Source organism: Poeciliopsis prolifica, unplaced genomic scaffold (assembly GCF_027474105.1).
Source record: "Poeciliopsis prolifica strain line A6 unplaced genomic scaffold, Auburn_PproV2 SCAFFOLD050, whole genome shotgun sequence".
Lineage (NCBI taxonomy): Eukaryota > Metazoa > Chordata > Actinopteri > Cyprinodontiformes > Poeciliidae > Poeciliopsis > Poeciliopsis prolifica.
In genome coordinates this window covers 600640-614417 of record NW_026562425.1, presented here as the reverse complement: position 1 = coordinate 614417, position 13778 = coordinate 600640, and the positions used below count along the sequence as shown (strand labels likewise).

At 33.6% G+C, this 13778-nt stretch overlaps 1 protein-coding gene across 1 annotated transcript; it reads right to left on the bottom strand.

Moving 5' to 3' along the window:
* Positions 1 to 143: 143 nt before the first annotated feature.
* On the bottom strand, positions 144 to 10748 carry LOC129377943 (nucleolar protein dao-5-like). The gene is made up of 17 exons (XM_055058165.1): positions 10663 to 10748; positions 8956 to 9008; positions 7013 to 7039; positions 6841 to 6909; positions 5826 to 5879; positions 4510 to 4590; positions 4308 to 4346; positions 4157 to 4213; positions 4016 to 4069; positions 2616 to 2687; positions 2366 to 2434; positions 1724 to 1783; positions 1569 to 1637; positions 1429 to 1488; positions 1285 to 1359; positions 1151 to 1207; positions 144 to 218 (listed from the first exon to the last, which is right to left on the bottom strand). Exons 2-17 carry the CDS (start codon positions 9001 to 9003, stop codon positions 144 to 146), a joined length of 966 nt encoding a protein of 321 aa, XP_054914140.1. The 5' UTR covers positions 9004 to 9008; positions 10663 to 10748.
* Positions 10749 to 13778: the final 3030 nt, after the last annotated feature.

Below are 13778 nucleotides of genomic sequence, written 5' to 3'. Positions count from 1 at the left end.
AAAATATTTTTGCCCTAAAAATAGAAAAAAACAACCAGATCTAGAAGGTGGATTCAAAGCGAAGCGTGTTTGATTTTCAAACTTTGGAGGAAAAACACATTGATTGGTTTTAAAAGGAGAAGAAGTGAAGTTCAGGTGTTCGTTTAACTGACCTCGTCCAGCAGGTTGTCAAAGCTTGAAGATCTTTTGAATATTCCAGCCTGGCCTCCTTTTTTCTCCTGCAATCAGACAAACATGATTTCTGTCTATTAATTTAATAAAAAACTGAATTGGACTCAACAGTAATCATGGAGTTATCTCTGTAGCCACATATTTAAACTGCAGGATAAACTGATCACTTTCTCCTACTACTCTCCAATTTCAACTATTTGCTGCAATTTAAACTACAGCTGAAATGATTAATGTGACCCATATTCATGTTTATGCTTATAGGAGGTGCAAGAGCAACATTGTCACATTTATTAATCCAATAATATTAATAGACTCAGGATATTAAATCAGCTTTAGCAGCAGCTGCTAAAGCTGATTTACAATAATTTAGTTTATTTAGTATTTAAGGTAAAGCTGCTCAGTAGCTATGAGATTTATGACATAAATCGTATAATTATGTGGATTCAATGTGTTTTATGAGGTTTAAGTCAAAAATCTCATAAAACATGTACAACTGTAAAAAAATGTACAACTCAAATAACGCAAAAACACAAAATCTGACCAAGTCATTTTTGTCTAGTTTCTAGTGCAAATATCTTAGAAAAAATTCAAATACGATTAACTTAAAAGTAACTTTTCAGTAAGAAATAGAAGTATGTTTTAAGTAAATAATTTCTTAATATTTGTTTTAAAAAAACAAAAAAACTAGTTCCCTTGGCAGATAAGTTAACTTAAAACGTGAAAAACGTCTTGTTTACTCAAAACAAACCTGTGTATCATTATAAAAAGTTAGGTTTAATTAGTTTGTCTTATTTCAAGTGTAATAAAATTGACCAAAATTAGTGGGTAACATTTTGTGTTTTTGCAGTGTATTAAATGTTTAAAGCTTAAAGAAAACTGCAAACGTTTTTAGTTTTTGTTCAGAGAATGAATGAAGAAATGTTTTCAGCCCATGGTCACGTTAAAAAAACGAGAGGAAGTGGTTTAATGAAATGGAAACCTTTGGGCCGGTCAGGTCCTCACTGCTGGCGGACAGTCGTCTGTCAGTGTCCATGTCCTGCAGGCAGAAGCAGAAAACGGTGAAGAAAAACCCAGAATCAGGAGTTTCGTTTACGTCTGATGACGCTGCAGTACCTGTGTCTCTGCTTTAGCGCCCTCTGCTGCTGGCTTCAGTGTTTTCTTAAACTTGTTGCTGAAAATGTTTTTCTCCTATAAATACGACACTGAAAGTCAGTAAACGTTTTGAGATGAGGAGACTGAAGGTGTTGAGATCCAGACCTTGTTATTCTCAGCCAGGTCTTCACAGCTGGCTGACGGATCCCTCTGAGCCTCTCTGTCCTGAAACAGAAAGTCATTCAAAAGGTTTTATATATGTTTTATAAGACTTTATAAAACATTGGACAACAACAACCGCTTACTGGAGTCTCAGTCTTTTCTCCTTTGGGCGTCTTTTTGAGGAGTCTACTGAACAGACCTCCAGTTTTCTCCTGATGAAACGTCAGAATAAAAGCTTGAGGATAAACCAGGAGGTTTGATGTGAGTTTATTGTTTCCTGGGTTTTTCCCTCACTGACCTGCTTGTTGTCAGATAAGTTCTCGGTGCTGGCCGAGATGTCAGAGTCGGAAACGGCATCCTGGAAACAAAAACCAGAGACTTTCAGACCGACAGCCACGGTATCCTGCAGGGAATCGGTGAGAGAGGAAACATGTTGATTTGACGGGTTAATGTTACCCATCAGTTTCTAAAATAACTGTCGGAGGAAAAAGCAAACGAGAAAGAAAGGAGCATAAAAAGAAAGAACGAAAGGAAGCAAAGAGAAAAACTGAGCAAAAAAGCAAGCAAGGAAGAAAAAAAAAAGGGAAAATAAGAAGCATATCTGAATTAAATTCAGATATTGAATAAAATCATTTTCAACTTTATACAACATCCTCAACGGGTTAAAAAGTGTCAGGAATGTGGAAAATTTGGAAGATTTCTTTCAGAGGAAGAGAATCATAAAGCCGCTGCATGTTTAAAACGCCACTGTGTGTCTTAATCACAGCTACACATTTGAACACATTTCCACCATAATTCCACCTTCTGCAGGTTTAAAACACATGTTCTTGTATTTTATAGATAAACACAAGGAGCTCTGGCCTTTTTCCATGAATTTACTTAATGAAGTGATAAAATGCTTGATGAAACATACTGCCTCAGTTATTGAACCTGTGCTTACGTGGGTTGGTTCACATGTTTTCTTTTCTTCTTTCTCCACATCTTCAGAATCACTTTCTGCTTTACTGACCTGAGAATGAATAGAAGTGAAAACAGCTTATAAGAAGGAGAAACAAAACTGAAACAATGTAACTTTTTACATCACTTATGATGTGATGCATATTCTTAAACTTAAAGAAATAGACTTTACAGTGAAAGGTTTAAATAAACGACTTCATAATAAGGCTATATTTTGGCATTCATGATTTTACCTTCAGGGCAGGAGAGGATGATTTCTCCTTGGGTGTTTTGCAAAACATTTCAGCGAGGAGACCTCCGTTCTCCTGATAACACAGAGAATAAAAAACAGTTATATTTAATGTTTCCACACAAGGTAATTTGAGGATAATATCAATATTTGTGTTCTATAAAAAAAGGAAGAAGTGGGATCTATATCTCTTTCCAGTCGTGTTTTTTAAAACTTGTCATCAATATGACATGAAGACTTTGAAAGAGTGGAAGCAGAACTGGTTTGTGTTGGACTGTACCGGTTTGTGTTCTGCATTGTGTTTCTCTTTGCTATTGTCTCCCTGGAGCAGATCCCAGTCATCAGCAGTAGCGATTTTTGGTTTGGGCTGTTGCCCAGGGCGGCACTAAAACAGGTGGAGGGATAAAACCTTTTTTCTAAAGTATATTTATTTGTCAGTCTTGAAAACCTTTTAAATGCGTGAAGTTAGTAATGTGTGGGCTGGGATTATGGAGGTTATTATACATGTTTTGTGCAGGTTTGAACAACATTTTGATCTGACCCAGAATTTGAAAGGTTTCCTGCATTTTGATTGGTTAGGAGGCAGCAGAAGGCGGGGCCTGCCCAGGGCAACATTCATGCAAAAATCACCACTGGTCATGAGTGTTTTTATTTAGAGTTCAGATGCTTTTTCCACATAAAATTGAGTAAAATAGTCTCCAAACCAAAAAATAAATAAATACTTTGCAAGAATCAATAAAGTTTAAAAGATGTGTTAAAGAAGTACAAAAAAGCCTAAATGCCAGGAAAAGGGTTATCCTAAAACCAGGGTGTCCAAAACGAGGCTTGCAGTCGTTTGAAGGTTTGTTTTTGATCCCTGACCATAAATTAAAAATATGAGTAATTATTGCCTGACAGCAAAGACCCAGATAGACACTTTCTATTATAATTATTTGAAAGAGATTTTCAAACACAATCCAGGTTTCTGCTTTTCCACTCAGATTTATTGTACCTTAATTGCCACCAATTATCCTTGGCCCAATAAAGAAAGAGCTGGCCTACTTACCCTAAAAAGAAGAACAATTTACCTCTAAACCTCTAAATGTGGAAAGTACATGCCTGTCTTTTAACAATGCAATTGTGCAATACACTTACTATCATCTTGTATAAACAAAATTAATTTTCTAAAACAAAAGAAGGACTTCTTTGTTGCTTAAAATCTTGCATGTGTACTATTGAGCAGATTTCTTTTATTTTCATATCTTAAAAGTTAATTTTAGTGCTTTCAACTACACAATCTTTCACAAAACATAATGCTTATATAAATCAGTGCCCTCTTTTTCACAAACAGGAAATTTTGTGAATTTCCAGTAAGCAAATGTTGCTTACTGTAAATGTTGTTTACAGTAAGCAACATGTGCTTACTGTAAATGTTGGCGTTTTCTTTTTGGCTGCGTCGAAACATTCCCACTTATTGCTCTACCAAAAAAAAGCACAGAAGAAGACATTATGAATGCTGTTTGTAAGACAGCTGGGAGCTGGCGCTTTGAAGCTGCAGGTAAATACCCGCTTGAAATCCATATCATCTGCAGCAGCTTCTGTTTGGTCAGTTTGTCTGGAAGTCTGGTGGGAAAGAAGAAGACATTTTATTTAAAACGTTATTAAATAAACAAGTCAGGATTTGATATGAATGCGCCTCTGTTCGGTAAATTCATACCTTTCTGGGTTCACCGGGTCTCGTTGTTGCTTTTGGTTCCTGCCCAAATAAGAAGAGTAAATAAAAGATGGAAGATATGTGAAACTTTAAGAAGCTCCTTCACCAAACTGCTGAATCACATGTAAATAAGAATAAAAATAGGAATAAGTCTAAATCTGAAGTTGTGAAGCTGTTTTTTAAGAATGAACTGACTGTTTTATACCTTTCCTGCGAGTCTCTGCGAAGCAGCAGCAGTTTCAGACGGTTTTAGTTTGGTATATTGTTGCTGGATGCTGCCATTCAGCTAATAAAATATATTTTTAAAAAAAAAAAAAATAAGAATCTTCTGGATATTGTTCAAGATTAATATTATTATTATAGCAAGACTATACAGTCATGAAAGAAATCAGGACAGTCCATTAAATATTCACTTAGTTAATAACAGAATATTGACATGTAATCTGTTTAGTTATGCCTGAAAAGTGACGTGAAGCAGGTAAATTTCTTTTGACTTAACTTTTTCTTAAATCAAAGATATAAACAAAAATCTGTTTTCCAACTGAAGACAGAGTTTCTGCAGGTTTTCCCAAAACACATTTAAGACTTTTAAAGACCTTTTAAAGAGCATTATGAATAAATAAGAACTAAATCTCCAAAGAAATGCATGAATTTGGTCCAGCCACCTGGCAAAAACAAGCTAGTTAGCCAGCTAGCAACAGCATGTTAGCAGTGAGTTACAGAACGCAATGAGGACGTTTACATGTGATTCAACCTTATGCCTGATAGAAAAGTCCCACTAGAAAAAGAAGTGTATAGTTTATACAGTTAAACAGTCCTACAAAGACTAAATTTAAGACCAGCTTACTTCTTTAAAGACATTTTAATGCCAAATAAAAGACTTTATAAGGATTTGCAGACAGTGTGTGCATGGTGAATTTTATGATGCTGATTTGAGAAGCATCATAAATTCTGTTGCAGCAAAGCAAATCCAGGCCAAGACATTTCTACCTCCATGAGCTTTTTTTCCCAGGAACTCTGTATCTGATTTGCACCAAACATCTTGTCTGTTCTGCTGTCTAAACAATGAAATTCTCATTTCTTTTAAGATGAGAAGTCGATCTTTGTTTGAGACAAGTCCTTTCTCCTTGCACACTGTGATGAAAGAGTAACTGGTGGGTTTTAGGAGTCTTCACTTTCACTTTGACTCTCAGGGGTGCAAAACATTGTAAACGCCTGAGTTTTAAACAGGAAAACTTCCTTCAAAATGACCAGAAATAACGTTCTCATAAAGCGCATTTTATTCAAATGAGATTAAATTTATACCCATATTTTTGTAACTATTTGAACTGATAATAAATATCAAAATATTTAGCAGCACTCAAATTGTTTTACATGAATATACATACCCAGAATTAAACTCAATGAAATACATAAATATAAGATATTTTTTAGACTATATCAGTGCGTCTCACAGTTTTAACACAATTTTCTCTTCACATAAAATTTCTTGAAATATTTTATTTTAAAAGTTATAAATACCTCGCTGTTTGAGGCTGCTGCTTTTTTTATTCTGTATTCTGTGTGAGTCAGCTCCTGCAGAGAAAAAATAACTAATAGGTCAATTAATAATCCCAGTTGGAGATTTTTAAACATTCTAACTTTAATTCTACTGTTAAGCATCTTTAAACTAAATAACACCTTATTTTGTTCTTTTAAACACACTGTTTACAAACCTAATCCACTAAATGGTCATTATTTTGTAAGAAATTACATTTTTATAGAAAGCGTTCAATAATTAATTTAAAAATAAAGAAATAAAAGAAAATACTTCAATATTTATGAAAAAAATCTAGATAATGTCACTTTTGTCACCAGTGGATCTGAACTCTGTTGGCTGTTAAAAACACAAATTACAAAAAGCAAATTGCGTCAACTTGCAAGGCAGAAGGATTATGTTTTCACACAGGGACAGCTTGGTTTATGTAGCATTTTCCCTTAATGAACAAAGCATAACTTGGTACTGTCACGTTGTCATCAGGAAGTGGATTATTGTAAGACTTCTGACATGCTTTTTTGAATAATCTACATTGAAAACTTCCTGTTTTTATTGTTAAAAATATGTAAAAAGGGGGAAAAATGTGTAATGTCTATGAGAATAATTGTGAGTTAACTATTATTCTCATACGATAAATTGTGATGAAATATAAAGATTTGTCAGCTCTAAAAGTGGAGTTTAATTTTGCATAGGATGCTTTGTCCAGATGCGTAGGTTGAGTTCACTGCTCTTTTGCATAAAAACTAAAATCAGGATGTAACAAAAAAATAAAGCATGTCTTGTTAAAGTTAATGTTCTTTTTCTGAATAAGCAATGGATTTTACAGGTGAGTTCATAAACCCTCCTTTAGGCTTGATTAGTTTTAGATTCAACTTAAGCTCCAACGCCGGTCACTGAATCACATGTTTACAGATTTTAACAAACTCTAATAAAGCAGAATTAAAATTGAAACAAGCATATGTAAGTGTTTTGTAGCTTTTAGTAAAACTTTGAACTCACAGCATCTTTGGGTCGAGGAGGCATCAGAGGAGCTGGCTTCACGTCTCTCTCTGCCTCGTTTCTTTTGACCTGAAAACAAAGTTTTTAACATCCTGGGATTTATTATAAAGCCCATTTATAGAAGCTCTTTCATTATTACAGGTTAATGGAAGACTTGAGTTTATTGCTCTACCTCTGAGGGCTTTGGAGGAGGTTTAGGCTGGAGGAAACAAAAAAATCACTGAATGAGTTGTGTCGGTTTGATTTCAAATATTCTCAGATCCCAGCCCTCTATCGCGAAACAAAGAGTCATAACCCAATATATTTATATAAGTTTATCAATTCATAATGTACAACATTGTAAGGGCATCTAATATTTTTACCAAGCAATGTTCATATTGCTTGTATGAAGCTCATGCAGCTGAAAAGAAAAAAAAAATTCAGAAGGAAAATGGTGGAAAAATTAATTTAAATTGAAGATGTTAGTGAATCTAAATATCTTTCTGCATTTAAAAAAAAAATTATGATGAAGCAATACAGCACTGGATAAACTGGTGTTTTATTTTGCATTTTTTGTTATTTTCTATTTTAAATACATTTAATTGTCTTCTGAGCTGAACAGCTTTTTTCTTTTTATGTGAATATAGGTCAGCTATATGTTCATACTTCTTTCTGCCCTTTTCCATTCATTATACTTTTATTTATTCCATGAACTATTCATTTATTATTGAGTGAATAAAATGAAAAGCCAGCTACAGATACACATTTAAAATAAGGGTGAACTTTGTATATCAGAGGAACAAATAAAAGGAAATGGCGTTGATGTTGTAAAGGTTCATGCAGAAACATGCATGGCTCTGGGAATGCAGAACATCCCAGAAACCTGTCGGTTCAGTTTGAGGATTTGTTTGTCTCACTCTCACATGAGGCATGTTCAGGAAGTTTGATATGTGAGATATTTCATCACTGCTCTGAAATGTGACACTTTATTAGTTGCCATAAGCCACCAAGCTGCCAGCAGAGACATACTATTCCACTTGAAGGTTCAGCAAACATTAAAAACAGTAAAAACTGTCAATAAAACAGAAAATGGAATCATTTATTTTAATATAGACATGCAAATATTTAAAACAATTTTTTTCTTAAATTATTTACCAACAGATTAGAGTTTGTTTATAATTGATATTTTACGTACTAGCTAAGGTTTCATTTTATGCATGTATTTCATGCTTTTATGTGCAAATCATTGTTTATAATTCACATTGTGGAAAGCAATAAAAACAAACACTTATTGTAAAGAACAAGCTTACAATAATTTATTAAACTTATTTTTTGAAAAATTATTTTTCTTTATTCCAAAAAATTATTTTTTTGGCTGCTTATACTAATCAATTTGCTGAAAATATATGGTAAATCTAAAAAATACTATTAGAAGCAGAGCTCAGATTAACATTTTTATTACATCATGATGTTGGAAGCAGGGTTTTGATAATTTCTCATTACAGTTTAGTTTGATTTTGTTGTAACTTTTGTCTCTTTTTAGAGTGTTTGCTAGTTTTTAGTATTATTATCAGCTAAATATTGTTTAGTTGTAATTAGTTTTAGTAGTAGTTTTAGTTTTTTCATACTTTGGTTAATTTATGGGTGCAGATCTCAAACAGGTCAAAGTTTTGTCATCATGTTTACAATTGTTGGTTGGTGAATACTCACCAAAACACACACATTTCAAAAAATTTATTTCATTGTTGTTGAACAACAAATAATTCTGGCGTTTTTGCTGTTTTTGCAGACTAGCATAAGCGTCGCCAGCAGAATTACAGAGCGTTGCAATTTTCCAACATCTAACATAATCTAGTTGTGTCACATTAGTTCAAAAGGTTGATAAATAGATTTATAAACACATAAATGAAGGATCATATATCTGCAATTCGAGTATGTTTTAGTAAGTTGTATAAATACACAACATAGTTACAGTTAATTATAGTTTTTCCCTATTTATTGCCACTTTTATTCATTTCAGTTAATAAAAACGTTTCGGTTATTTTGTTTGTTTTTAACTATCATAACCTCGGTTGAAGTCATTTTTATGTTGTATAAATATAAACTGATCATGTTTTTGTTTGCAGGTTTCCTCACCGGTTTCGGCTTCTTTTTGACCTCTGGCTTCATCATGCAGGCCTCCATCCTGCCTGCAGGAGCAACACAAAGACAGTTCAGCAGGAAGCTTTTGGGTTTGTGAGTGAGAATTATTCATATAAAGAGAAGAATATAAAAGTTAAGAAACCAGCGACCTCTGAATACATTCGCTAATGTATTCAGAGGTCGCTGAATAACCTAATAAACTTGGATTAACATCATTATCATCAGGAAAACACTGGTCATTTTTATTCTAATTTGAATAATCATTAAACTTTCATTTCATGCATTACTGCAAGACATAAAAATGAACTGAAAAGAACTTTAATTACTGGCTTAAAGTTTTGTTTTTTTATCAGCTTTTCTACCAGCTAAAATTTTGAGCAAAATGTGGACAGATTCAGTTTCCACTAGATTCCACAACTAACTTAAACAAAACTCAAATCTTCTAATCCTCTGGAGACAACAGGCCAAAGGAGAACAAAAATCAAGACAATTATCGACATTCCTGAGCATCCTCTTCCTTAAACTGCTTTCCAACAGAGTGTCTACAGTCAGAGGCCTCTTCAGATCCACTGTAACACAGACTGCTGCAGTAGATCCTCCAAAGAACCTTAGATGACATGAGTTAAAACAACATTTAATCTCCCTTTGGGATTAATTAAATATTATCGAACTGAATTTGAATTGAAGAAAAAAAATACCTTTTTTTTGGCTAAAACAATAAAGAAAGAATAAATCTTCAGACTTAAAATTTTTAAATTTTGATTATTTTTTTCACACTTTATAAAATACAAGTATTCAATTTATACTTGATATTTATTCAGTGAGCAGAAAGTTACAGAAAATGAGAATCAATAAAAAGATGAAAATAAAGAAAGAAGCTCAAGATCATAATGAATGTAGGACAAAAAAATAATTATACAAGAAAGAAAATGAGGAAGAAAAGGCAGATGAAAAATGAAAAAAAATCTTTAAAAAATTTATATATATATATATATAATTTCCAAAATGATACACCAGAAGGAACAGATAGAAGATAACGTTAGAACACAGATTGTGTTCAAACAGGAGGTCTCACTTCAACATAAATTGTAGATGTGCGTTTGTGTCTGGTGCATTTCTGGTTAAGACGTTCTTATTCGTGATTCAGTGACCAGAAATTGCACTCGAGAGTAGTAATACTTCATAAATAAATATACCCTATGAAAACATGTAGATATCTAAAGATACACATCTGAAGAGCAACTGAAAATCTATACATCAGGAACAAAAGTTGAAGAATGGAAAGGAGCGAGTGAGGAAACAGTTTTAATCTCCTGATAAGTTGTCTTCGTACATTAGCAGAAATGAATTCATAAATCAAAAACCAGGATGAATGAAGCTAAAAATTCACCCGACTGTCATAATTAAACAGAATTTCATCCCACACTTTCTGTACAATCACCACTGTATTTCACTTTGACAGTGACATCTCTGACATATGTTCGTAAATTTAAACAATAAACCCATTTAACTGTCTGCAGCTATGTATCCTTTTTATCGTGTTGAACTGAAATCTGAAAATAGCCGTTGGTACATTTTAGCTAAAGCGCTCGCGCAAACTTAGAAGCTCCACAAAGATCGTCGATGGACGAAATTGACGTTTAAAACCATCAACGGATGAAACCAACCGAAGTTAAGTGAGGCCTATCAGCTTGAACCTACCGGAGATCCTTCAGAGATCCCTCTGCGATCCTCTCCTCAGAGTTTCAACAGTGATTGATGTATAAAAAAAACAAAAAAAAACAAACAAACGGGAGGCTCCTTCACCGTCATCAGACTCCCAGCAGTTTTAAAACTTCGCCACTCCCCGCTCTGCAGCATCTGCACTCAAGATGCGTTCAGGAGCCGTCCGAAAAACACGGAAACAACACTTACTTGACAAATCATTCAAATGTTTATGTATTTATTCCACTTATTAATGTTCAAGGGATTTTAACGAGTAGTTCAGCAGATGGACATTGATATCAGAGTTATTTTTTATTTCTTTTTGCTATGCAGGTTAGGAAACATAATATGTATATATTTATTTATAAACCTCATGTATGCAGATCATAAAGTTTGAACATTTAATTTTTGTCATTTTACTTCCTTTATATAATAAACTATTTAAAAAAACAGATTTTGTTCTTATTTATTAATGTTCTCAGTTTATAGGAAAAAAACTTCAGTGTTTATATTTTGTCAATTTCATCTTGGATTTGAAGTGGTTGACTTTTTAATGTTGTATTTTTCCTTTAATTTTTAATTTTATTCAATAAAAAGCTATTTGTTTACATTAATTTGTATATCCTTTTTATGCATGTTTTTAGGTTGCGTTAAATGCTGTGGAAGTGCTTATAAATATACATTTTTATAAATAATGGTTATTTTGTGCTGTTTGAATTTTTCTACAAAAGTATTTATATGTGTATTATTTTCTATCAAATATAAGTTACAAGCTATGAATTTACTAGTTCTTTTAGTGCTAGGAGTGACACTAAATAATGTAAATAATAGTTCAGTGCGGATGTTGTGTGTACATGTCTAAAATTTGTCATCACAAATGTCTCTGTCAGTGAAACAATGATGCAGCTAGTCTATTCATGTGTGCTGCCTGTCCATCCCATGTCCTCATGTTTGCTAAGCTGTGTTCATCTCCACGTCTGGTAATCCGCAGATTCCGACACCACCAAAGGTGACTTCACCTGTGGAGCAAAGCATCTCTAAACAAACTCAAACACACCCACAGAGCTTCTCTGCTACAAAATTATCTTGGTGAAACTTCTTGTTGCATGAGAAAACACTTCCTGACCAGCAAAAAGAGACCACTGAGCAAACGCATCAGTGTTTCAAGTTTCTCACCTTCTTTGGGATGAAAAGATGATTGGAGAACCTTTGCCTCCTCTGGTTTCTGGCTGTGAACTCACCTGGGACAAGGGGTGTGGTCAGGTTTGGTGGCTACGTGTCTGCATGCAACTCACAAGTTTCACAACAGTCATGATTTTTGCATGTCAATAGTGATTTTCTAAAGTTAGAAAAGGATGCGGGGTAGAGAGGCAGAAGTTGGAGTTGAAATGCTCGATAACCAGCGTGCATTGAATATCACATGAGGAATTCACAGATCATGTAGCTGAAAATCTTGTTTCACCATCAGCTTCAGCTTCTCTACACATGGGTTACTGAGTTTGTTGTCACATGTTGAGTCCAACAAAATTAATTAAAAACATGCAGCGAAAGTTTGTAAATGTAGTTTATTTTTACCAAGATAAAAAGAGAATTAGAAGGCAAAATATGTTGTATTCGAACACATTGTGCTAAAAAAGTTAAAGTGTAGCTTCATCTGAGTAGCATATAGTTGCTGTGAGAAGTTTATCACTCGCATAAATGTTGAAATTTTAGTTACTCTTTCTACAGTGTGCAATAGAAAAAAAACACTGGTATTTGGGTAAATGCCTGTCAGCAACATGCAAAGAGACGTCATAATGTGACATCAAGTTCAATGTAGTCACTCTTCTTGACAGAAGATCTAGTTTATCTTAATATTTAGTTTATAATTCACAAAACTATTACAGTAATCAGGTGGAGGGAATATTTTAAGCCTCCTTCATCTTTTACAAAACCAGTTTTGATGACTGTTTGGAAATCCCAACTGATAAACAAATGTTGAACACAGGTTTCAAAAACACTCAGCTGGAAAAGGGAAAATTTGTTCAACAGATTTAAAAAATAAAACACAGATGGAAGACCTATAGTATAATGGTGTGTTTGCATCACACCAATCACAATGGTGTGATGTGAGCTAAAGATGCTAATGCTAGCATGTTACGCTACACACAACTAAAGTAGCTTAAGATTGATGAAGCATCTGGTGTTGACATGTTGGTCAGGGAGGTTCCAAATGAAAATATGTTTAGAGTCCCAAAAAAGCTTGAACCACTGCATAAATTAAAATACATGCATGTGCTGTAATTTCTGTAAATAATAAAAAAATCTTGGACTTTGCATGCACTTCTTCCCTCGCAGACATCTTTATAAAACAGACGATAAGGCAGCTAATTTTGGACGAGAGATTATTGACATTCGGTTTGGGCCACACAGTATCTGATCAAGGATCAGCTTAATTACTGTAATTAATTTAAAAAAAAAGAAAAACTCAAAAAACCCTTAATACACTTTTTCTGACTGACTTAAACTAGATGAGGCATCAAAGTGCTTGTTCAATAGCAAAACCTGTAAAATGTACAGTCGTGGCGCTGCCAGTTGTTCATTTTATAATAAAATTGTGTTTAAACTCACATTGCCAGTTTATTGCACGTAGAAGTATTTCTAAAACAGCCTTTACAGAACAAAGAAGACCAATAAATAAACATTTGCTTCCAACAGACAACAGAGCAGCTGACACCAGAAGACATTTTACTCTTAAGTAACAGCATAATTAGAGGAAAATATCATGATTTCTATACCTCGCATAGTGGATATACTATTGTCTGTTAAATTAGCTCAGTTAAATGTACCAGCTAAGTGATATTAAACAATTCAATAAGATGGATTTATAATTTTAAAAAACCTCACAGGTTTGAATCCAATGATGGAAACCAGTGACATTTATAATCATTCAGGGTGAAATTTACCGGCTAGCTTTTCATAAAAAAGTCTGGATCAATAAGATTTTGCTGAGATAAAAACGTTTATAGATTTATCCTCGTTAAATGACAACAGAGAACAAGAAGAGGCTAAGAACATGAACTAAACTAAATAAATGGTGTAAAAATTCTAAACTCTGATTCATATTTTAACAA

Bases quoted from the DNA above. Each gene is read 5' to 3' on its own strand.
- LOC129377943 (XM_055058165.1), bottom strand. From the start codon at position 9,003: ATGGAGGCCTGCATGATGAAGCCAGAGGTCAAAAAGAAGCCGAAACCG. The intron at 4,347-4,509 runs GTATAAAACAGT...TTATTTGGGCAG, and splicing joins CGCAGAGACTCGCAGGAAAG to GAACCAAAAGCAACAACGAG. The intron at 1,489-1,568 runs GTAAGCGGTTGT...TTTCTGTTTCAG, and splicing joins GAGAAAAGACTGAGACTCCA to GACAGAGAGGCTCAGAGGGA.